The sequence below is a fragment of the Mytilus californianus genome, unplaced genomic scaffold (assembly GCF_021869535.1).
Source record: "Mytilus californianus isolate M0D057914Y unplaced genomic scaffold, xbMytCali1.0.p SCAF_3, whole genome shotgun sequence".
NCBI classification, from domain to species: Eukaryota; Metazoa; Mollusca; class Bivalvia; order Mytilida; family Mytilidae; genus Mytilus; species Mytilus californianus.
In genome coordinates, this window is record NW_026262679.1 from 28,117,503 (window position 1) to 28,145,442 (window position 27,940).

Here is a 27,940-nt window from a genome sequence, read left to right on the forward strand (position 1 = left end):
TGCTATCCTTTTATTCCAATACCATCTTAATTGAAAAATGAGTGAACGGAAATTAAAAACGATACGAGTAAGAAATACACCTCAATTTTAAACATGAAGCTTTTTATAGTTGTTATTCAAACACACCAACTCTGTTGTTATGACTCATTAGAAAGATTTTTCACTTGACCCATATACTTTATTTCACGGTACTGTGAATTTTTTGTGTTATTACATCAATATGTAGCATAAATATATTACATACTGGAATCTGAAGCGAGATGATATATCAAATATTTTTGCTTTATATGTTTTCAAGAAGACAAAACAGTCAACTCAAACACGCCTGAACATAAAAAGGTGCACCCGACTTTCTCTTTTCGATAAGATTATTGCCCATTTTTGGGTTTTTTTCCTAAAAAAAATGTTGCCGGAGGCAGAGATGCAAATTAATGCTTTAAAAAGACCTATATTTTAATGTGAAATTATGCCTATGCACAAAAAAGGTCCCAATGCTTTTGCACCTACCATAATCGGCTGTTTTTGAAAATTTGTCTTTATTTAAAAGTTAACAAATATCTCGAAGCTCCATACTTTAATTTTACTGTACACGTGTATATAAAAAAAATCCTAAATTATGCACCTACATTAAACTTTTAAAGGGGCATTAGCTACGAGATATAAAAAAAATAAAAATATGATTTGTTTTTGTTAAATTATTAATGAAAGCGAAATAGTGAAATAATAATTCGCTTTTAGCAGCCAGTTTGGTTCAATTTTGTCAAAATAAGCAAAGAAACACCGCTGATGAATTATTCACTTGCAAGTGAACAATTCGACCTCATTGAATCCGTATTCATGTAACCTTCAGTTTAACTCATTAGCTACTTAGCCTAGAGACGGGTTTAGCATGAATTGGGCGTGTTCAGTTATGAAAAGGAAAAGAATGTCAACATTGAAAGTGAAACATGGGTAAACCATTTGATTAACTGATTAGATCCACAAAAACTCATTCTTATACAGGTAAAAACGATGATTAACATATATTTTTAACCTATAATATGAAATCAAACAGACCTAGAAAAATCCAATTGCACGGGTTCACTGTCTAATTCTATCTATATTTATGTTTATATCGAGTTATATGACCGTCGGCAGTCTTCGGAGGTCACCTCGATGGTTAATTAGATGGCGTTTAAACTAAAATACACACGAAATTCTGATACATATTATCAAGCCCATGTATCGTACATTGTTTATTTTAGACTTTTTTACAATTTGGATATACGTTTTAGTATGTTATAAATCGAATATGAGAATTTGGGTCAAATTGGTGAACATGAATTTGACAGCTAATGCTCCTTTAAAGCCTATAAAAACAGATGTACACAATTCAAATATACCAACTTGACCATTTATACCTTCTCTAAGAAAGAATTCAATTTCTTTTGTCTAATTTCAACTGGATATCAACTTGGATATCTATACACGAAATACGTGAAGTGAAAGGTTAAAATAAGTTTATCCTCAAGATACTCAGTTAAGTAGTTCACGCGTCTTCTAGTTTTGATAGTCTATTTATATCCCGCCTGCAACAGAAAAGAGACATTACGTTTTCTGATCTGTTCGTCCGTTCGTTCGTCCTTTACCATGGTTTTGGTCATATCAATTTGAAATTACACAAGTTTCTTGTGAATTGAACGCTGTAAAATATATTTCAAACTAGCGTTTAGACCAAAATTACCCTGAACATTGAAATTTGATAGCATGAACGGGTTTTGGTGTCGTGGACACATATTCTCGTCTCGTTTTATTTTGTATTTATTGATCTTCGATTCTGATACTTTTGAATTTCCAATGTTTTTATTTAGCACCACTGATTATAAATAAATCTTCTAAAAATTCACAGGATGCATCAATTTGGTATATTTGTTATATGTATTACACAGGCAAATTTTGAAACGTGGATTTCACATTAACCTCACGTGAAATCCACGTGAAAAAAATCACGTGAAATTCACATCAAAAAAGCTAATACGTGAATTTCACGTGAACTTTCCAGAAATTTTTTTTTTGTATTTTTCTTGATTTTAATTAAATTTGAAATTTTGTATGTTATCTAAACAACTGTTTTCTGAAATTTCATGTGAATTTCACTTAAAAAAAGATTAATGTGCTTTTCACCTGAAATTCCCCTGAGTTTCACATGAGATTCATGTGAAATCAGTTCACGTGAGTTTCATGTTTAAGCTCGTTTGTGGTGAATTTCACTTGAGATTCATGTGAATCTCAATTCACGTGAGTGATATTTCCCATTACACGTGTACACACAAAGAAGAGCACATTAACTTGCTAAAACATATCATTACATACGTTAGTTTAGTTAAGGCATTTCATATGAGAAGCCTATGTAAATATAAAACAAATCATGTCTTTGACTATTTCATCATTTTTTTATCTATATTATTTACACGGGATTTTTAAAATCCACGGATCATTCAATGGATCGATCTCGTCTTTCCTCACTTTTTCTTTTTATCCAACAACACATGATCGACAGCGTCAAACGAAGCAAGCACTGTGTACCATTTAACATCACTTGATTTAATACACTCATTTAAGAGGAGTCGTGTCACTTAAATTTTGTATTTATTTGTTCTGTTTTTACGGATATTTTAAGGAATTTTCTGTCTGTCCATTATTTGGCCTTCCTTTGATGTTCAGTTTTTGACTACATCTTTTAACATCCCCAAAACTCTGCGTATAGTGTTATTATATGATTACATGTAACTCATGACTTTGGGGGTAATTGAACATTTTTACCCCCAGTGTCTCTATCAAGGGATACCAATCTGTTATATCACCTTCTCGTCTATATATTATTAAAAAAAATTTGGTTATTGATTTCTTTTAATTTTTGTTTTTTTTTTGTAGTCTTATATTTGTTTTGTTCATTGTTGAAGGAGACCTATTGTTGTGCATCGTTCTTTGGTGAATAGTTGTGAAATAGCAACCAGACCAACTTAGGTTATTATCCAACAGTGAATTCACTATATAAGGGTGGCTCTATTAAGTTTTTTTGATTTATATTGAAAATGTTATGGATCACATCAAAAGGAAATGTAATTCATATCTGTTTGGAATAGTATGCACTTCTTTTTTTCGAGCACTGTATATGAATGATAACCTTTACCTTGCTTACATCTATTAAATGATTAATCAAATACGAAAAACCCACTCGTCATTCTTTTTATAGAAAATGAGGGCTGTTGACATTTATTTTTTGCATATTGCTACATGATAAACAAAGTGTTCGTTGAGATAATTTTAAACGAAAAAATATTTAAACAAGTCAACATCGTTCATTAACCATTTATAATAGAGTATTCGTAATGTTCTCATATCTAATGGTAGTCTAAACTTCGAATTCCCGTCCTTGATCACTAGCGAACCACCATGCAGAACATTCATATTATATCAATTGTTAATTAGCTCTCGTCATAAATATGAAATATTCTCCACTGGGCGACAAGCAAACAACAATCAATCGTAATTTTCTCTAAACAACAAGAAGGGTTACTGCATTCTAAATTGTTATGATTTCGGATATGGCCAGTTTTCTTTAACTCATATAATTTTCACATAGTATTCATTCTAATAGTGGTATACTTGGTTACCTAAGTGAATGTGATAAAAATGTTAAACAAAAATACGAATTAAGACTGAAATTGTCTTTAAGGGCATACGATACAGTTACAGGGGAGGTAATGACGTCGCTAACGTTAAATGTTACTTTTCTCGACGTCAAATTTTGACATATCGAGAAAAGATGCATTTTTCGACTGATTTTTATCATTCAGCATGATTTAACTTGAAATCAAGTTCATGGACCTCTCTTTTTACAAATGACATTTGATTTGATTATGTGTGAAGATTATTTGTGCAATTTTTTATGAACAAATCACTGATGAATTTTTTATAAATTAGATGAACATACATGAAAAAAAATGCCCTTTTTTACTAAGAGCATGAAAATGTGATAAAAATTTATTATTTCCAAAGAATTGTTACGCAAATTTAAAGCACTCTAATGTAGAGAAGATATACCAAATGTTTTAACAAAAATCAGCTTGCGTTTTTCTTTTGAAACAAAAAGGTAAGGGATGTCTTTCCAAAGGATAGAAATGTTCAAGAAATCGAAATTTCCAGTAAATGTCCAAAATTTCGACCCTATTTATCTCTAAAAAGTAGCACATGAATGTATATTTTTAATTATATATTTGAATTGACTAAGTGAAAAATAGCTTGTATACAAACTTTCGTCAAAAATTCACCGTGGGATCAAAACTATATCGTATACCCTTAAAGGGTGATTTCAACTTGATAAAACGAATTAAGAATTTGTAACCGCAGAATATTATTCTGATGCCGCATCGCCTTAAACTTTAGAAATGTTTACTGTACTCGAATATATGTGCCATATTATCCATCCTTAAAAGTAAGAATGATAAGTCCCCGACTTTGAGGGTTATGTCCAACAGACGGCGATCAACAGCTACAGGAATTGGAAGGATAAAAAACTATAAAAAAATTGATTTGGTATATATATTTGTATAAAATCATCTGCAGTAACTGTCTGAGAATAATCTTCTTTACAAAAATATGTATGTATCCGAATAAGATAACTCAGTTATTGCGAAGTAAATTAATAAGTGACATCTTTAATGATAACATGAAGAACACTTCAAGGTTTATTTCCATAACACTATACTAGCAGCATTAGCTATATTAGCATATTTACTTTGGACTTATGCCCTTCCAACAGGAATAAACAATCCTAAAATGTGTTATCAATATATTGAAAAGCTAAAAATTCCTACGGATTATCAAAATATTTATTCAATAAAAAATCGTCACTGATAAGTTGACGTATATGATACAATGTCATCAAGTATGTGATTAACCGTTACAATTTAATTCAATATCATCTAATATGCAATTTTATGAAGCATAAAAAAATAAACCCTCCCATATTTCCATACTCTGACGACGGTTTGTCCTACGCGCAAAGCCAGTCACATGGCTCACCCACTGACAGACGACAGTTTATGTTTAAAAGGGTGAGAAATTGATAGGAGTAATATTGATTTGGCGGGTATTTTACACGAATTTAAGAGATAACTAGTTGACATTTTTGTTGTGAATATGGATATTGTAAAACAGTTTTCTATTCAATGTTTAGTGACAATTATTTTGACTTTTTGTTTGATAGAAGAGACTAATTCGTGCTTTATTCGGAACTGTCCTCCGGGTGGGAAAAGGAGTATGGATACGTTAACAAGAGTTTCAAGACAGGTACAGGTTTAACATTAAAATATACTCTAAGTATTCAATATAACATTCTGGTCTGATTTGATATTATATACATTAGTATATACAAATTCATTACTTTTTATTTAACTTTCTGAAGAAATCAGGGTGACTTTTTTTTTATCTTTATTTTTCATAAAAGAACAAAAATAATGAAATCTTTTCAAGAAATTTTAGATCAAAACGAACTTGTTTAAGCTAGTGTCTACAAAACAATAATGATGATTTTTTTTTAAAAGAAGGAAGATTCTTATAGAATACGAAGGTATCCAGTCAATTCACGATTTTTGACTTTTGAATTGAATATTGTGATATGCATATAGTTTTTCATGAACAAGAAAAATCTCTAGTCCCGAATTCTACAGTGAATGAATTTAAAGATAATTTCGTTTTGTTTTATAATAAGTAATTACTGTTGTTATTATATTCATAAAATTGTTCGTTTACAAATACTGTACCGGATAAACTAACCATTCCGAAAAAATTACTATCGCTAACGGTATTCTTCGAGTAGTTTTGCCGCAGTCTCAAAATCTTTAAACTATTTATATGTGCACATGTCTTTGTGGTGAATTGTTTGTAAGTGTTCGACTGTTATTTCGTTGTACGAGTTTTTATTGACAATGTTACACAACGTGCTCTTTAAGTAACTGCTGTTTATGGATACAGTTTGTCATTACAGTGACTTGTTTGGGTTTTTTTTTTCATGATATGATGTACATGTATATCATATTCATTGACGTAATGAATAATCCATTGATTTCTGTATCCATAGGAAGCAGATATGTAATGATATTGTATAATCGTCATATTTTTTTTCTAAATTGTACTTTTTTCCACTTGTTTTTGAGATCCATCGGTTTTGTGAGCGGATTTCTTTGTTCAGTCTTGTATCGTTTAACATACAGTCTAATGGTGTTTACTGCGTCATGCTAGGATTTATTTTCACTAATGATTAATCGGAAATAACTAATTTGTAAATTGTACAACAAACTTAATTTCTGATTATCTAACAATCTATTTCCCATTTGTGAGTTATGATAAACCTGCAAGTTATGATATGCTTACGCTGAATGAGCTTTGTGGTGCTTTCATATCCCCGCAAATACTTTACTACACTCATTATATTCACTACAATCAACCTATTAAAATACAATTTCTATTACAAAAGTTTCCCATTAAAATTTATATTCTCTCTTTATTAGATTGATACAACAGCATTTTTAAGGTCATCATTGGATATTAAAATATATTTATGCGGCTGCACATCATATATTGGATAAAAAATCTTGTTCTAGGCATTTCTCGTCCTTACGTCTGCGTAAGCAATGCAAACAAGAAATTCACAGGTTAATACCCTTATGGACAATTTAAAAGAGGCAAGCACTTTAGTTAGAAATAAAGAGATGTGGTATGATTACCAATAAGACAACTTTCTACCAGAGTTCAATGGTGGATGTAAGCAACTAAGGGTCACCGTACGGCCTTCAACAATGAACTAAACCGTAGTCGACATGACAAAATGTAAAACAATTCAAACGAGAAAACAAACGGCCTCATTTATGATAAAACAACAAACGAAAAACAAATATAACAGACCGCATCCATCGACAATCTATGAATTACCGGTCGGGACTTAAAACATGCACATACAAAATGTGGTGGGTTAAAGATGTTCGTAAACGGGCAACCCTCATTTTAACCTTGCATGGACCGTGGTGTAACAGCACAAAATAAGAATACACTGTAAAAATGCGTTGGTAATGGCTTGAACTGGCACGACGCACAAAAACAACTAACATAACGATAAACGACACAAAGTATTAATAGTTTATAATAATTCAAAAACCGTTCAAGTTCTGATGAAAGTACTGAAGTTTTGCGAAAAACCCTTTTTTGGGGTGATTTTTTCGCAACAATCACTGCAACACTTTATTGTGAATTTAGAATAGAAAAATGATAAAAAGGAATTGACTTTTTCTAATATATAATTAATCTCTATGATTAATGATAAATAAGGTGACAATGTAGTTTTGTTTTGAATAAATTGAAGGGTTGTGTCATCTTTGTCTTTTAACAGAGACTATCAAGACTAGCTGCGGTCAACATCAAATTGTGTACAATAAGTAAATTAAATGCTATTGTCATATTTCAAGAATATAAACATTATTTACTTCATTTAAGTATTGAAAACCGATGATATATTTGTTTTATCTAACTTCAATTTCAAAAGATAAGTGAATGCGTAAGAACGTTTATTTCTGAAAAAGTAATAATATTATTTGTATAAGCATTAACAAGGATATTAAATTATTTTTATGACGAAGGACAAATAACTAACAAATCAAAGAAACGGAGTTGTAATTGTTATTCTTCAGTTTGACACTTTTTTAAAAGGTTTTCAAAACGAAAAAGAATAGCTCACGCCTCAATTTAATGTCTGTCTCTTGTATTCTGTCTCATAGCAGAATTAAAATGGTCCATGGAACCGATTTAACCTTGATATTCAACGATAACCAATTTCTTATTTGAATTTGTATAAAATATGTATTTTATAAGTAAGATGTTGACAACGTTCATTTATGATTAAGTAACAGAAAGTCTCAGAGATAACATAATTTCGTCACTAAGACTTATTTTTTTCTTTCTGTCTGCACAATTGAAAGTTAGTTATCAAGATCAATGACTTCTTCGTCATGTAATGGTAATAATGTCAAGATCAATGACTTCTTCGTCATGTAATGGTAATAATGTCAAGATCAATGACTTCTTCGTCATGTAATGGTAATAATGTCAAGATCAATGACTTCTTCGTCATGTAATGGTAATAATGTCAAGATCAATGACTTCTTCGTCATGTAATGGTAATAATGTCAAGATCAATGACTTCTTCGTCATGTAATGGTAATAATGTCAAGATCAATGACTTCTTCGTCATGTAATGGTAATAATGTCAAGATCAATGACTTCTTCGTCATGTAATGGTAATAATGTCAAGATCAATGACTTCTTCGTCATGTAATGGTAATAATGTCAAGATCAATGACTTCTTCGTCATGTAATGGTAATAATGTCAAGATCAATGACTTCTTCGTCATGTAATGGTAATAATGTCAAGATCAATGACTTCTTCGTCATGTAATGGTAATAATGTCAAGATCAATGACTTCTTCGTCATGTAATGGTAATAATGTCAAGATCAATGACTTCTTCGTCATGTAATGGTAATAATGTCAAGATCAATGACTTCTTCGTCATGTAATGGTAATAATGTCAAGATCAATGACTTCTTCGTCATGTAATGGTAATAATGTCAAGATCAATGACTTCTTCGTCATGTAATGGTAATAATGTCAAGATCAATGACTTCTTCGTCATGTAATGGTAATAATGTCAAGATCAATGACTTCTTCGTCATGTAATGGTAATAATGTCAAGATCAACGACTTCTTCGTCATGTAATGGTAATAATGTCAAGATCAACGACTTCTTCGTCATGTAATGGTAATAATGTCAAGATCAATGACTTCTTCGTCATGTAATGGTAATAATGTCAAGATCAATGACTTCTTCGTCATGTAATGGTAATAATGTCAAGATCAATGACTTCTTCGTCATGTAATGGTAATAATGTCAAGATCAACGACTTCTTCGTCATGTAATGGTAATAATGTCAAGATCAATGACTTCTTCGTCATGTAATGGTAATAATGTCAAGATCAATGACTTCTTCGTCATGTAATGGTAATAATGTGTTTAAGACACTACTTATTATGTTAAGGTAGTTTTCAAGTTGACGCACTTTTTCATGACCGTAATATAGTTATTGGCATCTTCAGGACATTTACAATGTGAAATCAAAGAGAAAGTAAAGAAAATAATTGATAAAAATATTTGTTCAAAGACATTATATGTTTTCTCACAATATTTTTCAATAATGGCTGTGAGTAAAAGGACAAATATATTTGATATAACGAATCATTGCAAGGTATACATGTTCGTCAGACAAGATTCGTTTGTCTTTGACCATATGTTCAGATACGATGTATAATGTATTGTGGCCTTGGGACTGTTTTCTGCTCTTTGGTCGGGTTGTTGTCTCTTTTACTCATTTCCCATTTCCATTTCCATTCTCAATTTTATAATATAATGTTGGTCTATGCTGTGGTTAACTTAAAATGATAATTGTTCTGTGACATTTCTCTCTTTTTACAAAGGTTACCCATGTTTAATCATAGACAGACCAGCATGAAAGTGTATTCAAGTTACATTTCATCTAGCACTTGTCAATTTCAAAGCAAGACTTTTCAATAAAATATTGCAGGAAATGACTATCAGTAAAACTGTATAACAAATATACGGAACTCAATGTTGAATTCAAGATTCATAAAAACTGACCAAGTTTAACTTTATCAACCAACGAAACGAATGGAAAACTTATGTTTGATACCGATTTCAGTTCGTATGACTCGTGTTTTTGTAACTTCACCAGAAAAAACTAGAGAGCAAAAGTATGAAAAGAAAATTACAGAAAAAAACTTTTAAGAGTATCAAAATAAAAAGAGCCCAACAGAATTGTCAAAATCGTATCAGTTCAAATTTGCCTTTGGCACTCTCAGTTTAAATACAATTACTGAAAATTAATTTATTACTATGGGAAAATTTCATCGGCATTTACCGTTTGATATAAGTGTGAACGTCTGATAACGATCTCAGTGGTGTGCAAGAAGCGAGGATATGATGGTGCGTTTGTTTTGTTTACACGAAGCAGGGATATGCTGGGGCGTTTGATTCAGTGTACACGAAGCAGGGATATGCTTGGGCGTTTGTTTTAGTGTTCACGATGCAGGAATATGCTGGGGCGTTTGTTTGAGTGTACACGAAGCAGGAATAGGCTGGGGCGTTTGTTTCAGTGTGCACGAAGCAGGGATACGCTGTGGCGTTTGTTTGAGTGTACACGAAGCAGGAATATGCTGGGGCGTTTGTTTCAGTGAATACGAAGCAGGGATGGGCCTTTTTTTTTCTTTTTCTTTTTTTGTATACAAAGCAGGGATATGATGGAGCGTTTGTTTCAGCGTGCACGAAGCAGGGATATGATGGGGCGTTTGTTTCAGCGTGCACGAAGCAGGGATATGATGGGGCGTTTATTTCATTCAACGCAAAGCAGGGATATGATGGGGCGTTTGTTTCAGTGTACACGAAGCAAGGTTATGATGGGGCGTTTGCAATCGATTTGGACAAATTCTTTGCCTATAAAAGTTAAATTTTCAATAATGCGTCATCAATACAGTAAAAATAAATATAAAAAAAGAGATGAGACCAACATTTCGCATTTTCTAAAAACAATATTAAGAACATACCAAGCAATCAGTCTTATTCTTGTATTCACATGAAACAGAATTCTTACAAAATGCTATTAAAAGATCAGAAGAATCATTCAAAGATATCTTGATAATTTTCTTTCACTCATTAACCCTTTAAATCATCTTCAATGTGTGCTTATTTCTGATAAATTTCATTGAGCTTTAAATCAAGGATCCTACAGATACAAGAAGGTCTGCTCTCCATCTAAATCTTTTTGTAGACAGACAAAAAGAAAACCGGAAACTAGAATTGATGTTAGGATATCTTTACAATTTCCCGGTAATCAGCTTACCATTATAGAGTAATATCATACCAAATACTCCTTCAATGGCGATAACATACATCTATCTCTAAATATATAGATACGATATTTATCGAATATTCTTATTATGACAATTTCACAAATAAAAGTGAATTCATAAGTTGAAACTACCGAACAGAATTATGAGAAAGTATTTGCGTTACAAGTCCTTTCATCTAAATGACGAATTGATATTGTTACAATGTCTTAATAAAGCAGTCCAAATGTTGACGATGGAACAGGTATAATTAGCCAAACTTTTCGAACACCTCCAATTGCATTATTTCAACAGTTGGTGCCACTTTGTATTTTCCTCGTCACCAGTTTTTAGCATTGTGAAGGACGTTTTCACAACTTCACTTTGCAGGTTATGTTGGCAACCAGAATTAAACAATGAATAATCAAATTGTCTTTTTCTTCATTAGATTTAAATGAGCTTAAAAGTATTGCAAATATATATTATCGTTGCAGCTTTAAAACACACGAATGGTACCAGTTACACTTATGAATACATTTAAACCATCCTTTCTGCTTGATCTAAAAGTACTTTTGTAACATCCTATGCATTGAAAAACAACTTAAAACTAGGATCTATATATGAAAAATAAGTTAAAACTCAGCTGACAAGAGACATAATTCCTCAGTGTTATAATCCTACATGTCCATATTTGTTCTGCTGAGGTTATTACGGATGTTGTCAAGTTCTACGTCATAATAGTTAGCACCGCGCCTAGATGTGGAACTGTTGGACGAGTGGTATATTCATTGCTGGAAACCCACAGTTTGTTTTAAAACTATCATGGTAATGCTTTGTTTAAAGATCACGCGGAGCCACTGTTATATTTCATTGCTGTCTATGTAAGTGCAATTATCTGAACCTAAAGATGAGAATATAAGAAGTAATTACTTTATTAAGTCTAAGACATTCTGAAATATACTAAAGTTTGCTTTTTAACAAAATTGTAGAAGTTCACTAGTGTTAAAGTCGACTCTTTTGTAAGGTTCACCTTTGCACTAAAGGTCAACCACGATTATTTTCAAGGGATGTGACTTTTGTAGACGATATATTGAAAGTTTAAATCTTTTTTTTTTCAAACTATTGGACTCCACGTTTTGAAATCAAGCTATACAAGGACGGAATCATCTAATATATCTGTTAATCATTCTGTTATATTATAGAGAGTGATGTGCACATATCTGTTTTTTTCTTCTTGATTTTTGTATTGTCCCCATGGTATCATCTGCCTCTTTTTGGTATGATTGTTAACTTATGGTTTGGCCTTTATTTATTGTTTGGTTGTCGTACCGAGCATTTGGTTTTCAGCGTATCTGATTCATTCTATTCCGAAAACATGTCTTTTGCACGATTAAGTCAATATCATATTCTGAATTTCTACCCCAAAGCATAAATTTTTGTCATAGCCAGATTTGGCACAATTTTTGTACAAAATTTTTGTTTTCAATGTTCTTCAACTCCTTAAATGATTTGACCTTTCTACTGTTCGTTTCTGGTGCCAATGATGAGTCTAAAGTAGACAAAACGCACGTATGACGTATAAAATAAAAAGGCTGACAAGACCATGGGTCGATGCCACTGAAATTAAGGTTTCAACTTCCTTAGAAAAAGTTGACAGCAGACGAAGTTTGCTATTCTGTTAAGGTCATTTTTGGTCATATAGCTCAGAACAATGTAGCATATTTGCGCATCCCTGGCTTTCCAATGTTAATGTTTGAGCGTTTCTGGTGAACCCACGAAATTTATAAAATGTGTATTTCATTAACTAGCACTAAAACTACTGCTAGTTGACTGTTGGTTCCAAAGAATATAATCACCTCAGTGTTCAGTGCTTTGCTACTGCCATGACCTATGACATACTTGTTTAAATTCCTTGTTCCTGAATTAAGAATTGATTAAGAAACTAAGGTTGCATCTCCCTCAGGCAAAGTTGGCCTTAGAAAGATTTAGCTATTCTGTTTAGTTCCTAACGTTGCAGCATTTCTACGCTTCCTTAGCCTCAAATGTTTAAATTTGAGCATTTAGGAAAAGCGCTTCGGACGCACGAAATATATAAAGTGTTAATTAAATCATCAATGCAGACGAAACGCTCGTCTCGCGTATTAAATCAATAGTCTCTTTGACGAGATTTAAACGAATATAACTTATTTTACAAACAATAACGCGGTTCTAATGTATTAAATTATAATTTTGGTATCTTTGATGAGTTTTTACATTCAACGATTAGAACTTAATTTTGAAAGAAAAAAGTTAACAATGCAATTTTTTTTAAATATTTCTACGCTCTATGTGATGTTGAGCGTGACATATTAAATTGTATGGACACTTAATATCTAATGTAGAAAACCGTCAGTCGATATCTAGATGTCTTTTGATTTTGTGTGTTATTTGGTTGCTGTGATTCTGACACCGCATCGCCTTCCTTTCTGCTTGATTTAAAAGTACTGCTTCATCATCATATACATTGATGTTTATTCACATGATCGATCACATACATGATTTACATTTCGGAAATAGGGGCAATTGTCTTCTACCATCAAACTATGCCAGTGCTTCAACTTAAGGGGATCTTTTATCACATATCACGATTTTTTAGCTTAGCAAATTTTATATAATTGACAGTCATATAATTATAATTTTATGAAAACTAAAAAGACAATACTTTTGTATGTGTATAACAAAACAAGAAGTCAGAGGTGAAAGGGACATTTATATTTTTGTGATTTATGTAACTCCATTGACAAAATCTAAAATTTTCTGAATTTGATCACTTATGTTTTCAGAATATCGTCAGTGGCTTTGGAATTCGACATTTGAAATTATCTTTGAGCTTAGTCGAAAAATACATGATGTCTTCCAATAAAAAAAAATCCAAAATGTTCAGCTATCAAGTAAATGGAGAGCTGTATTTGAAAGTCTTAGTTACGACAGAACATATACATTTCACAACTTGCTGAACGCTATCCTAAGATACAAAAAGTTACTGTAATTCTATTTTGAAAAATGATATTTTACTCTGATATAAATTAGCTCTTATTTCTATGGAATGTGTTAATTGATATTTGCTGTCTTATAATACGACGTGTGAGAATGTTTAGGCACACTATCGGATAGAATTTACTAAAACATTAAATAAAATCCCTGTACTATCATTCACAGGTGACCCTTTATTGATTTTAAGATTTATCTACTTTCGACAAGATAATTTTTACTAAAGTTGGTTAAATATGAAAACATTCAAAAATAAATTTTTACAAGTGGGTACCGTGCTGATTTTAATCATTCGTTTGATATTGAACAGCAAATATTGCAATAGGTGATACAGAATTATTGAGGTCAAGTGATTGATAGTGATAATTTAATAGTTATTCCTAAAATATGAAAATAAGGATGTGGTATGATTGCCAATGACACAACTATCCACTAGAGTCTGGTCTCTCCACCACTTGTTTGTTTTATCAAGGAGATTATATCATATAACCTGCTTGGTTTTATATAATTATATTTTAGAGATTGCTTTTTTTTCCTATAATTAACATTCTCATTGAAGTTTGAGTCACTACGTGACTTCCAAAATCGGAAATTCAATGATCCATATAAATTCACCTGACAAAAACTACGATAGAATATCAAAAACCTCTCTGTCGTTTCTTTTCAAATATATTTAACAATTTTATGTCAAATTTTCTGTACTGGCATAAAAATACGAATTGTTGTTATTAAAATATGCTGTTACAAAATTTTAGAAATTATTTTAAATTAAGGAATATATCTCCCTCATGCAAAGCTCTGATTCCTTGCCCGGCTTTGACTTTACTTGTTTGTCCTTTTCGGATTATAGCACTTTCATCTTTTTTAATAAGCTTTGGATTTTCAAATATTTTGGCCTCTATCATCACTGAAGAGACATTCATTGTCGAAATTCGAATCTGGTGCAGAAAAATTGGCACCGTTAATGTTATTACTACCACTGGGTCGATGCCTCTGCTGGTGGACTGTTAATCCCCGAGGGTATCACCAGCCCAGTAGCCAGTACTTCGGTACTGTCATGAAAATACGGATTGTTGTTATTAAAATTTGTTGGTACAAAATTTAAGAAATTATTTTAAATTAGGGAATATATCTGCCGCGTGCAAAACTCTGATTCCTTGCCCGGCTTTGACTTTACTTTTTTGTCTTTTTCGGATGATACCTCTCCATCTTTTTAATAAGCTTTGGATTTTCAAATATTTTGGCCTCAATCATCACTGAAGAGACATTTATTGTCGAAATGCGCATCTGGTGTAGAAAAATTGGTACCGTTAGTGTTATTTCATTAAAAAAACTACAATTCATACTATAGATGTCTTAATAACAGGGAAATGATTTACAATTATATAGAATTGAGAATGGAAACGGGGAATGTGTCAAAGAGACAACAACCCGACAAAAGAGCAGACAGATGTTTCTATATTTCTTTTAACTATTTATTACATGTACTTATAGATCAATACCACTACAGCAACTTGAGATAATGACACAGCATTAGTCAACATTTGTATCATTCAATATTAGAGAATATATTACATACACGATTAAATAACTTCAAATAAGACATCATTTAAGGAATACTGTCTATCAAAACTAAAGAACAACTGCACTAGCAGAGATATCACTATTAGGTCAAATATAAGGGGATACCGATATCAGTTTAGATATCGTTACTCCATATAAAGATAGAAATATATGAGAGCGAATACAGTTGGACTTTGCCGTTTCAGAATCTAATGCATTCTGAGTAATATTTTCAAAGTGTGTGCCAAAACATTGAGACAGATAAATCTTTAAATCATTTAAGGGTCACCTGTAAACATTGTGATTGGATAACAACGTCATAAGCAATGAAAATTCTTCCAATGTCGTAAAGTTATTTTCGTCTAGGGGTACGAACATAAAACAACTCATGTAGTACTTTATATTCTCAAACAGCAAATTGCATTATTAACAAACAGAATCCGACAAGAAGAGTTGATAGGATAAGTAATTACTTTGTATACTTCCCCGTCATCCGATTTGAACGTCACATCAACTTCACGTTAAGTAGTCAATGTCAAGACTAGGAACATGGACAATTGTAGACTATGGCTATCTATGACAAATTTAAAGTTTATAATAGCTCGGACATTGCAACGACCAATCAATGGCAATCATTCATTCAAGCAGATTGGGTTTGATTAGTTTTGAAACGATGTAAACAAAATTCTTTTAATGGGACAAAATTCATTTCAGCTCTTTAGGTGTGCATTTCCGTTTTGATTATCATGTTCTAGATAATCATTAGTTTTTTTGTTATATGGAAAATCGCTGGTATTCATTGCTTGTAAAAGTTACCAAGAAAACGGTGTGCACTCTTAGATTAACTCTCCTAGTTGCACAGTTACAACATCCTGATATTAAATAAGTAGAGAAAATAATACCATGTATGCAAAACAATAAAATACGTCTTTTTCACCCGTTACTCCTTATTTTTTAGAATCACCTTGATTAAACCCTAGTGTTTGATGGAATTCATGTTGTCAAATTTTTAGTTTTCTATTTTGTGGACTGTCTTTTATTCTTTTTCAGTTTAGCATGCAATGGTTTTGTCTGTATTTCATCGACTTTGATGGCCTTTCTGTTACCTCCTTTCCCTTTGTAACAGAAACATACTTAAGTTTGGAAAATATATTCAGTACTAAAGGCTTAAACATTTTTGAAAAAGCTGAGGCAGGACAAATCGCTATTAGATTTAGAAGATAAAAGACACTTTTAACTAGGGCGCTATTTTTTTTTAACTTTTAGTTTGAAATTGTTAAATTCATGAAATTTTAAAATTTCATTTAAAACATTTATATTTAACATCTTATTAGGCAAAATGAATACTTACTTCTTGTGCGACTCTCCAAAATGTACAGTATACTTGGAATAGCCTTGCTTCGTCTCAATTTTTTTAATCTAACTTCTGTTACGTGGAACCTTCCGTAGATGTAGGTTGCCGTAGTACATTAGAAAAAAAAGTATTTTTGGGCACTAATATTTCATTATCATATCAAGAAAAATGCATTCATTCATCGAGAAATAAACGATACCAACGGAAAAATAAAAACCATAGGTCAAAGAATCTTAGCTGGCAAAACAGGACGAACAAAAAACAGTGCACAAAACACTACACAGAATTTTACAGATTTAGCAAGACTAACACCACCAGAAAATGATGTGAACTCAAAGAAGCTAGCTTTAAGTCTACTAGTGGCACCCGTCATGTTGCTAGTTGCAAGTTAAACTCTGATGATAAAAATCATGAACGAGGAAGATTTTGGCTACGATGAATGGAAATAATTCATCATAGTTACCTGAAAAAAGTCCCCGAGTTCAAATTCTGTACGTCAGACGCGCATTAGACTTATCAGTGACGCTCGAATTAAACATGTTGAAAAGAACAAATAAAGTACGAAGTTGAAGAGCACATATTCCTGATTATCAGACACACTGGTATGTCATAACGGTCAGCCAAATCATGATGGTGACTCTTCAGACTTTTGAAAAGATGAATTATAATTTATTCTTAATTCAATGGCTTCAAAAATTAAAAATGTCATGAGATGAAATCGAAATACTTGAAAATCGCATAGACTTAGAGCGATATATACTCCTTATTCAAATGTTGCTGGAATGTTGCAACATTAAACTTTCAAAGTTCGTCACAAGAAATATATCCATCATGTATGTATTTGATGTTCTTACAACATTATGGCTTATTTCTCAACATGTAACCAAAAAACCTTAACATAGATATCAGAATTAGAATGTAGTACGCCACACGCGCGTTTCGTCTACAAAAGGGTCATCAGTGACGGTCGAATAAAAAAGTTAAATTGTAAAGACCTTAAGATGGTAAATTTGTTAGATAGTAAAAACAATCTCATGAAAGATGCCAGACTTATAATATGGTACAAAAGACGCGCGTTTTGTCTACATTAGACTCCTTAGCAGTTTTAGTGCTTCAAAACTGACATGATATAAGACATAATTTTCTGAAATTCCCCTTGTATAAATTAAGAAACCGTCGTTCCAAGTCGCTCAGATAAAGTTGACCTGAGTTGAATTTGGCTATTCTTTTAGGTCCCTTTTTGACGTTTTTACGTATTCAATGACCCTTCCTCTTTCTAATCTTTTACGAACTGGATAATTTCTTTAAAAAAAACCAGAGCATTAGTAGTCATAGTCAGCATAAATAAGTTACAATGTTCTTACCCATAAACGTTTATAAATCATACGTGTTTTGACTGTTAAGGAATTCATTTATTTGAAACTAAAGTAATCTTCCGTTCAGATGATTTCATATGTCAAAAATATTGAAGATGAAGAGCAATGTGCTATTAAGAGGCCAAAATCAGTGGTCAAGTTGGATGTAGTAATTTATGGATACTGTACTCTAATGAATTTGATTACATCATCAGCACTATATTGGTCATCACATATATCGTAGACAATCAATACGAATCGTTCAATGATGTGGATGATTCAAATGTAAATACTGCAATGATATATATTTCTTATTCTCAGATCTTATTCATTTGATGTGTTTGAGCTTTTGATTTTGCTATTTGATGAGAGACTTTTCGTTTTGAATTTTCTTTGGAGTTCGGTATTTTTGTTATTTTCCTTTTTTTCATGAGCTCATTACGAGTTTCTTCATTCTTGAAGTCATCTCAGCAACTTTAACTGAATTTTTTATTGTTAAACACTTTTATTTTTTATGAAATCAATTTAGGCTTGTATTGTGATTGAACAAAAAATGAATTTCATACTTTAATGATCGTCGAAGCAAAGTATTATTTCATGAAAAGCACACCATTGGGGAAAGAAAAACTAAAGGTTGGTAAATCTGATTGATCTGTAGAACGTTGAAATATTAGCGTATTATTTGCAGTCGTTAAAATGCAACGATCTAGTAACCCCTTTTAACCCTTGCCGGTACTTATAAAGATTTAAACAACGTTTTTGGAACATTCATTTCCTTAGAATCTTCTACTAATAGTAGCAATAGCTATGTTGGTTGACTTGTGGTTAAATTAAAATTCATAACTTTTTAAAGAAGAATCCGTACATGTAAATTTCAGACTAACTTAAGTTAGAATTGTCTCGGAAGTCATTGTGTTATTTCTAGTTATACAATATACAGAAAGATCACTCGAAAAAAATCTATTGTGACGCTACATGTAAATAAATTTAACAAAGAACTCTAATGATAAGGACCAACAGTAAACTATACAATACCGTATACGTATCGAAGAATGCGCAGTATTAATAATATCAAACTTTGTTCTTCTTTGACAAGTTGCAGATCAGGTAGCAGTAAGGTATTGTATTATTTCATCCGTCTACTTCTACAGAGGGTAAGGTTGTAGGTGAACATGTCTCCGAAACCATACGACATGAAAGTCTAAAATACCCGTATGTATAAAGCATCCCACTCCGTATTGGCTTCATAAATAAAATAGGAAAATAGTACAAATTAGTTTCTATCAGCATCTAGCAATTGTTCCACGTAGTTTTTCTATTTTTACTAAAGTTTCATAGGTCTGTAAGAAGTTTTTTTTAACAAAGCCTGCCTAATAGTGGTTATTTGCCATTTTGGAGACCAGTGTTAAAAATGTAAAATACAAACATCTGTGTACACGAAACGCGTTTATGGAACATACTATATAAGGTATGATTGAGATCATAAATTATTGAGGGTACATAAATAAAAGAAACGTTTAAGATTTAAAAACAAATGTTTGTCCTCGAGTTTTTCGTTTTGTCTCAAAACCACACTGATTTTTGCACATTTACTTTAGACACAATAGAATGCATTTTGTACTTTTTTCAATCCGTTGTTTTGTTGCATACACTATGCATGTCTTTGTAGTATTCTTAATTTGCAGTTCACTTGTATATATGGGGTGACAGAATTCTATCTAAAAATAACATAATTGTAGAAGGAAACCATCAATAAATTTGAAAATGAATTTAAAATATATTTAGCTAGATGTTTTTCCTCTCCAAAAACAGATCGATTCGGCAATCTGAACTAATATGTTGTCGATAAAAAACCCAGCATGTATTCAGTTTACGTCGGTGTATATCTTGTTCTTTAAAAAGATATCTCAAATATTGACGATAAATCGTATCTACTTTAATAAAAGTCATATTTTTTTTTAACATGTTTTTTAACTAAAGATAATTTTCAAAGTCAGTTAAGGATGTACTTAGGTGAAATTAAAAAAATCTAGAATTTAGAATTGATACTATAAGTCAGAAGAACATTAGTTAAGGAACAAAATAAGCTAAAAATATTGATAGGTTATGGAACTCCTTTTTGAGATATTTGATTTTTTAGAAATGGCGGGAAAAGGCTGACTCGGACTTTTACACTATATATAGCATTGGCATTAGTATGGTCTCTAACCGTAAGAAAAACAATCTAGAATCTGCTTAAATTTTGGTGATGACCTTTTTATGAGCTATTGAAGTCTTCTATGAAAAGAACAGTGGGTGATATAGAGCAAAATATTTTACCCTGTATCGTAGGGAAAAACCCAAGAAGTCCGAACATCTGACAAAAATTCATAAACCTCACCTAAGTACATCCTTAAGGTTGCCAATTTTAGCAAATATGAATGTTTATTTGTCTATGATTGCTTGTATAAATAAAATCTGATTTTGTAATGATAAAAATACTCTCAGGTCTTGTTCCATTTGCACAAAACAACATTTGCTTTAGACCATGACCACAGAAATGTCTTAAATAACCTGCAGTATGTCCCTAGCAATTTGCTTATTTTCTTCCAGTTTTTGTTGTTTTGATTATCAAGAACACTATTCGTAAAGGAAGGAAAAATGGTAGGACCTGAATAATAGGTTTAAAGACCCACTTTAAATAAAGTATTTGAAATTTCAAGAAATACAAAACCCTGAAAAATATCATCAACGAGTTTTTTTTTTTAAAATATGTAATTGCGTAATTAAAAAAAAAATGCGCGTACATGGTCTTTTAGTTAAACTCTTCTGAGCGATCAAGTCATAGCAGTACCATCAGCCTTATAACAATTCATTTCTTTGCACGTTTTATCTATTTCAATTTAAAAATTGTCTTGACATCTTTTTTGTTTTCAAAAGTAAATCAAAGAAATATACTTAAAAAAATAGAAAATAATATTAACGAGATAATGATTAACACTGTTGTGACACAGAAGATAACGATTAAATCAATACAATTCTGCGATTTGGCCAAGCAAAGAGAATAAATCTAATTAAATTTGTGTTCAGCCATGAATTTAGACTTGCATGTTGTGATTTTTATCTAAGGTACATATCAACTAAGATCAGATAATTCAAAAAGTTGTAAAATTTGTATGTTAAATTTCTATAATTTACGATATAACGTTGCTGAAGGGTGGCGATGAATAAGTGATAAAGCAGCAAATCGTCAGCTAGTAGATTTTTATGGTAACATATAGTGACATTTAAATCATGATCATCGCATCGCACTTAACACTTGTCATAAATGGGCCATTGCTATGAATTGAAAGCAGTTTGTACATAATTGTTACTTTGATCTGACTGAAATCATTTTATTAAGTAAATTTATAAATATTTCTATCACATTTACTTTTTGTACTGTAGAAATCAATTAGTGAGATTAATTTTCATTCCAATTATATTTCAAGAATTAAATGCTGTATTTTATTCCAGAAATAAAGATATAATTCATATTTCTAGGGTTATAGATCACGCTTGAGTTCTCAGTAGATATAAAAGTACGCCTCGTTGTTCGGTGTGTTGGACAGATAAACGGAATCTACGGTACCCATAAAGAACTGCATTATTTATAGTTTGCGTTTTATTTCTATGTATCAATGTATCAATGTATTACTGCATTAAAAAATCTACACATGGCCATTAATAATGTTCGTTTTATAGGATAAATTATGTCTTAGCAATCAGTTTATTCAGATTCTTTTTTTTTATATTATTATATATTTCTGTACGCATATTTATAAATTATGCATATTTTACGTGTGAAGGTCCGACATTCAAATATCTTACTTGATTCTTATGAATGATATATATGTATTCTATATTTATCATCCTCAACAGTCTTTTTAACAACTAAATGATATGATTCGTACATATCAAAGCCATTATTCAAAAAATTGCTATTAACCAGATGAAATTTCAAAAACAACAGTAAAATGTACAATTGTGTAGCTTCTATTATACAGTATGGGTTTTGCTTATTGGTGAAGGCCATATGGTGAACTGTAATTGTCAACATCTTTGTCCTTTTTGTCTTTCTAGATAGTTGTCTCATTAGTTATCATACTACATCTCTCTTTTTATATTGAATATATTTTAGAGGTTAAACCAGCTATGAAACCAGTTTTAACCTCATTTTCTTCGGAAAATGCCTGTACCAAGTCAGGAATATGGCAGTTGTTTTTCACTTGTTCCGTTGATTGATACCATTTGATTTTGTCATGTTTTTATGGACTTCCCCTTTTTGAATTTGCCTTGAAGTTCGGTATTTTTGTTATACATTTTTTTTAAGGAAGTTACAAATATTTCCGCGTTTTTCTAACGAGGACATTGTAAGGCAAAGTATTGTGTTGCTGCTAACCTACCAGCAGTGTTGTGGGCGTTTCAACTATCCTCCGACATTATACACTCTTTATTAACTTTGAAACTAACGAACGACTAATCGGTGTACAGCATACACATGTGGCATGCTACAAACAATATTAATAATATATATGCATATAAAACGATTTTTGACGTCAGACCTTTGTGGCATATCACACTACACGTACATAAGATCTTTAAGGAAAATTTAATTGATTATGTTATGCATAATTGATCATTCATGTCTCGTATAAAAATATTGGTGTATTCATAATATTTGATTTAAATAAGCATAGGAATGAACTCCCACGCTATGAGAATTTCGTTATGGTTCCGACGCGGCTGAAAGATTTCTGAAGCGAATAATGCGATTTAAGTTAACTTGATTTTGAAAATTGACATTTTCTTTTAGAGCTATCAAGATGTATTACAAAATATTTTGTTGGACATTCAGTTTCATCTTGAATAGATGAATATGGTTATATATATATATATTGTTCGAATTGAATAAACATGTTTTGTCATCAAGAAAATAAGTTGTCTTGGAAGCGGAAGATACTTCCTGGTCCAATTACAAAACACAACCATACATTGAGGTTGAGAATGCAAAGGTTAAATCAGAACATTATTCAAATGTTGTATGATTGCCAACGAGACAATTATCCACTATAAGACGAGGATGTAAACAACTACATGTTACCGTAGTCCTTCAACAATGAGCTAAAACCAAACCGTATAGTAAGCTATAGAAGGACCCGGAATAACAAAATGTGAAACAATTTATAATAGAAAACTAACGGTCTGATTTAAGCTAGGACAGGCAAGTAAAGAAAGTGGCGGTGAGAAACATAATTATTTTACCCTTAACCGGGAAGTGTGGTGTAACAGGACAACATTCTAATCAACATAGTCTCATTGGCAATTATACCACAACTTCTTATTTTTATATTAAAAAATCTGATTGACTCATCAGATCATACTAAGCACAAAACAACAAAGTGACAGAAGACACAAAGTATCGATCTAAGAGTACCCAAACTTATTGACAACTAAATCAAAGACAAATTATTGCTAAAAGAACATGTTTCCAAGTCGTTATCATATTAAAATGTAAAACTTAGTTTTAAAAGATTTGAATTTTTCTGATTTTTTAAAAGCTAACTCGATTGGGTTTTTTTAAATATCTGTCGCGATATAGCTCGTTTTGGTCTGACGCGACGTTGATAAATTTTCAATCAATCAATACTAAATGTACATTTTTAGTGACAGTGTTTGTTTACGTTACAGTGCATGTCTTGTGGTCCAGACTTAAGTGGACAATGTGTTGGACCTGATATCTGTTGCGGGCCATTTGGATGCTATTTGGGAACATTGGAGTCTTCGATATGTCAAAAGGAAAACGAAAGCACCCATCCATGTGAGGTACAAGGTGACCCATGTGGGAGTCGAGGTCAGGGAAATTGTGTAACTGATGGTATATGCTGTGACTCTGGTAAGCACTGGTTATTATTTATAGTTTTATGGAAAGTCATTGTATTGTTTGTGCCCCATTCCTCTTTATCAAAATGGACCCAAAGAGGATTTTATGACAAAAATAGCATCTAAAATTAATGAATTTGAATTTTTCGGAGTTGGAAAAGTAAAACGAAATAACCAAACATAGACTTCTAAACATGAGTACTAAAATTCAATCGTATAAACTGTTGTAGAAAAATAGGGAGGATGGTTCATCTGTTGCTAGAATTTATATTAAAATGTAAGTAATGAAATAAAGCACTGCTTAATAATACCCTATCCCTATCCTCATTCCTCGGTGGCCGAGTGGTCTTGTAGTCTAACTACTGTATACCCTATCCCTATCCTCATTCCTCGGTGTCCGAGTGGTCTAGTAGTCTAACTACTGTATACCCTATCCCTATCCTCATTCCTCGGTGTCCGAGTGGTCTAGTAGTCTAACTACTGTATACCCTATCCCTATCCTCATTCCTCGGTGTCCGAGTGGTCTAGTAGTCTAACTACTGTATACCCTATCCCTATCCTCATTCCTCGGTGGCCGAGTGGTCTAGTAGTCTAACTACTGTATACCCTATCCCTATCCCCATTCCTCGGTGGCCGAGTGGTCTAGTAGTCTAACTACTGTATACCCTATCCCTATCCTCATTCTTCGGTGGCCGAGTGGTCTAGTAGTCTAACTACTGTATACCCTATCCCTATCCTCATTCCTCGGTGGCCGAGTGGTCTAGTAGTCTAACTACTGTATCACTAGCCTGTCAACACTAAGAGATGAAAAATAGAAAAAAAGTGTACTTAAATCATCATAAAATGGATTATGCCTCATATTTTCAATAATTTTATATAAAGGAACTCATGTTTTATATTGCATAGAGTAAATGACCTTACTTAGACTTACATAGATCTAAAATCTCTTACAGTTTTTGAAGAATTCTGTTATAACAGTAACTGTTTCTCTCACAATACTTTGCTTAAACAACATTAAGCAAAGCAACGACTGTTTTACTTCTGAAATAAATTGCAAAATTATTAAACATTGAATTGTCATATTAAGCTTTGAAAAGTGATAATAGAAACGTATACAATTAAAAACCTGTATTTAAAAAGGTTATTATTTATGACACTTGGTGACTGTCTTCATGAATAATGAACTCGGCGTATTGATATTAAGTTTTAAGGAAAAGATTCAATAAAAGAAAATAAATAAGAGTATATTACTTACATCTAGAAATTGACAATGGGGGTCGGTTGACAAACAAAACTTTACGACAAAAGAAATGATTTCAGCTGCCTTATTGTGAACTTTCAATTTCTATGTAGCAACATTCCAGCAGCGCCTGCATACGGAGTATATATCTCCAAGTTGATACGATATTCCAGGGCTTGTGTTTCCTATCGTGATTTCCTTGATAGGGGGTTGCTGCTCACAAGGAAGCTATTAAACCAAGAGTTCCAAGTGGGGAAGTTGAAATCATCTCTTCGTAAATTTTACAGCCGCCATCACGAGTTGGTTGACCGTTATGGAATATCTGTTTCACAGATGACGACGGATATGTTCCAATTGTCGTAACTACAATCTCGTCCCCTTTCCCCCGAATGTGACCTACTGAATTAGACATATCATCGGGTTTGTACTTACACGAGCAACATGACGGATGCCACATGTGGAGCAGGATCTGCTTACCCTTCCGGAGAACCTGAGATCACCCCCAGTTTTGGTGGGGTTTGTGTTGCTCAGTCTTTTGTTTTTTATGTTGTTTTGTGTACTGTCGTTTGTCTGTTTGTCTGTTAGTCTTTTTCTTTTTTGGTCATAGCGTTGTCAGTTTGTAATCGATTTATGAGTTTGAATGTCCCTTTGGTATCCTTCGCCTCTTTAATTTACATTATGTTATATTACTAATTTACAAAATGAAAATAACACTTATCTAATTTCGGGTGTCCGAAACGTTTTTTTTTCAACAAGTTGCAATAAACAATGAAGTTACAATTTATCAACCCAAAAATATCTTCATTCTCAAAATCCGATTCTTACTATCTTACTGCTTTATACAACTTGCAGTCTGCTGATTGAATCATAACGGAATAACTTACAGGTCAACAATTTAATTTTTTACACAATGATTAACAATGAAACCCCAAAGTTTAATCAATTCAATTGATAGTATTGTTCTCCCTTATTTACTTTTAAAAAACACGATAAATTAAATTTATTACAAAAGACCAAATATACGATGGTAGGCTTGGTAAGGTTTTGCTTGATGATAGCATCTTCAAGCTAGAAGATAACATGTCAGCTGCAATTTGTCGTAGTTTTTCAGATTTATGACAGCATTTACATATTTTATGTTTAACACAATTCAGACCATGCAGAGTGTAACTACTGAACTTTATCGTCTGTGAAATACTTTAATGTCCGTTCCTGGAGTGTATCGTCCTAAACGGGCTTCTATCAATGAAGAACAACCATAACACTAAATATCAAATATGTTATTGCTATTATCATTTATTGATATCAGATTTCAACTGTATTGCACTGCAACGGTCGTATTGTGTACTTTATGTTTGACTCAACTTATACTAAAACTATGACATCATTTATGTCGTTTTAACAAAAGGTAATCAATGGTAAATGATCAACGGTAAAAATAGTAATTCCTTTTAAATGCCGAGAATACTCCCAAAGCAAGGTATACGGTGAATTCTAGCTAGCATGGGCGGTACCTCTATGTCTTATTTTCAATCTTTATCAAAATAACGTAATAATCTTTTCAATTTTGCAAAGAAACGTTTTGGAATTCAAAATTAACTCAAAAGCATTGTTTTGAGAAAATGCTGAATATTATTTTGATACTATTACATTCATTAGTGAAATATATGAATATTATGTTGCCGGAAACTGGAATGTTGACCAGTGGAAATCATATCGTATTTATCACTATGAATGTTTATAATATTTTATCATTTCAGGTGCATGCTCTTACAACGCTAAGTGCAAGACAAATAGCATGAAGGATAACCAAGCCATACTTAATGTTCTTAATGAATTACTCCAATCACGTGACTTAACGGACAAATAAGTAATGCAGCATCAATGTCACGTGATATTTCTCAAATATGGTTCGTGAGATTAAAGTATTTGGATTTTATTCAAAGTGTTTTAAAGCGTTTTCCTGTTAACATCTCGATGAAGAGTAGAGTAAATGATGTGTTGTGATTATTGCTTTATGGCCAATAATTAAGGCTGTGATTGATTGTACCTTTCTTTCTAATATTTGAAGTTGTAAAAACTTATCATTTATGAACACATTGAATACCAGATGAAATGTACACGCATTTTTAAATGGTAAATAATTAATTGGGTTAAAATAATTCTTATCATTCTTTTTTCCTATACACCCACCTAACTTTTATGTCCGCCTTAGATTTTGTCATTCTTTTTACTGTGACTGAACGTGTTCAAATATTTTTTAGATGGAATTAATATAACATAATTATATAATTATTATTTGTTTAATAAATATAACCACCTTCTTTTAACATGTTACACAAACTTTTAAAAGTTCATTGGCCAATTAAAAAGAGGTCTTTGAGACATGGTGTCCTTTATAACTTTGGTACTGTCAACAGTGAATTGTTCAGCAAAGGATCAAATAATCGGACAGCTAAGCCCAATATCTGCAAAAAGACTTTAATACTGATGGTGATTGCTATGT

At 31.9% G+C, this 27,940-nt stretch overlaps 1 protein-coding gene across 1 annotated transcript; it reads left to right on the plus strand.

Moving 5' to 3' along the window:
- The first annotated feature begins 5,054 nt into the window (after positions 1–5,054).
- On the plus strand, positions 5,055–27,441 carry LOC127734288 (terepressin/terephysin-like). Its single transcript, XM_052244117.1, has 3 exons — positions 5,055–5,334; positions 24,003–24,207; positions 27,195–27,441. The coding sequence occupies exons 1-3, from the start codon at positions 5,185–5,187 to the stop codon at positions 27,302–27,304; spliced, it is 465 nt and encodes a 154-aa protein (XP_052100077.1). The 5' UTR covers positions 5,055–5,184; the 3' UTR covers positions 27,305–27,441.
- The last annotated feature ends 499 nt before the right edge of the window (positions 27,442–27,940 follow it).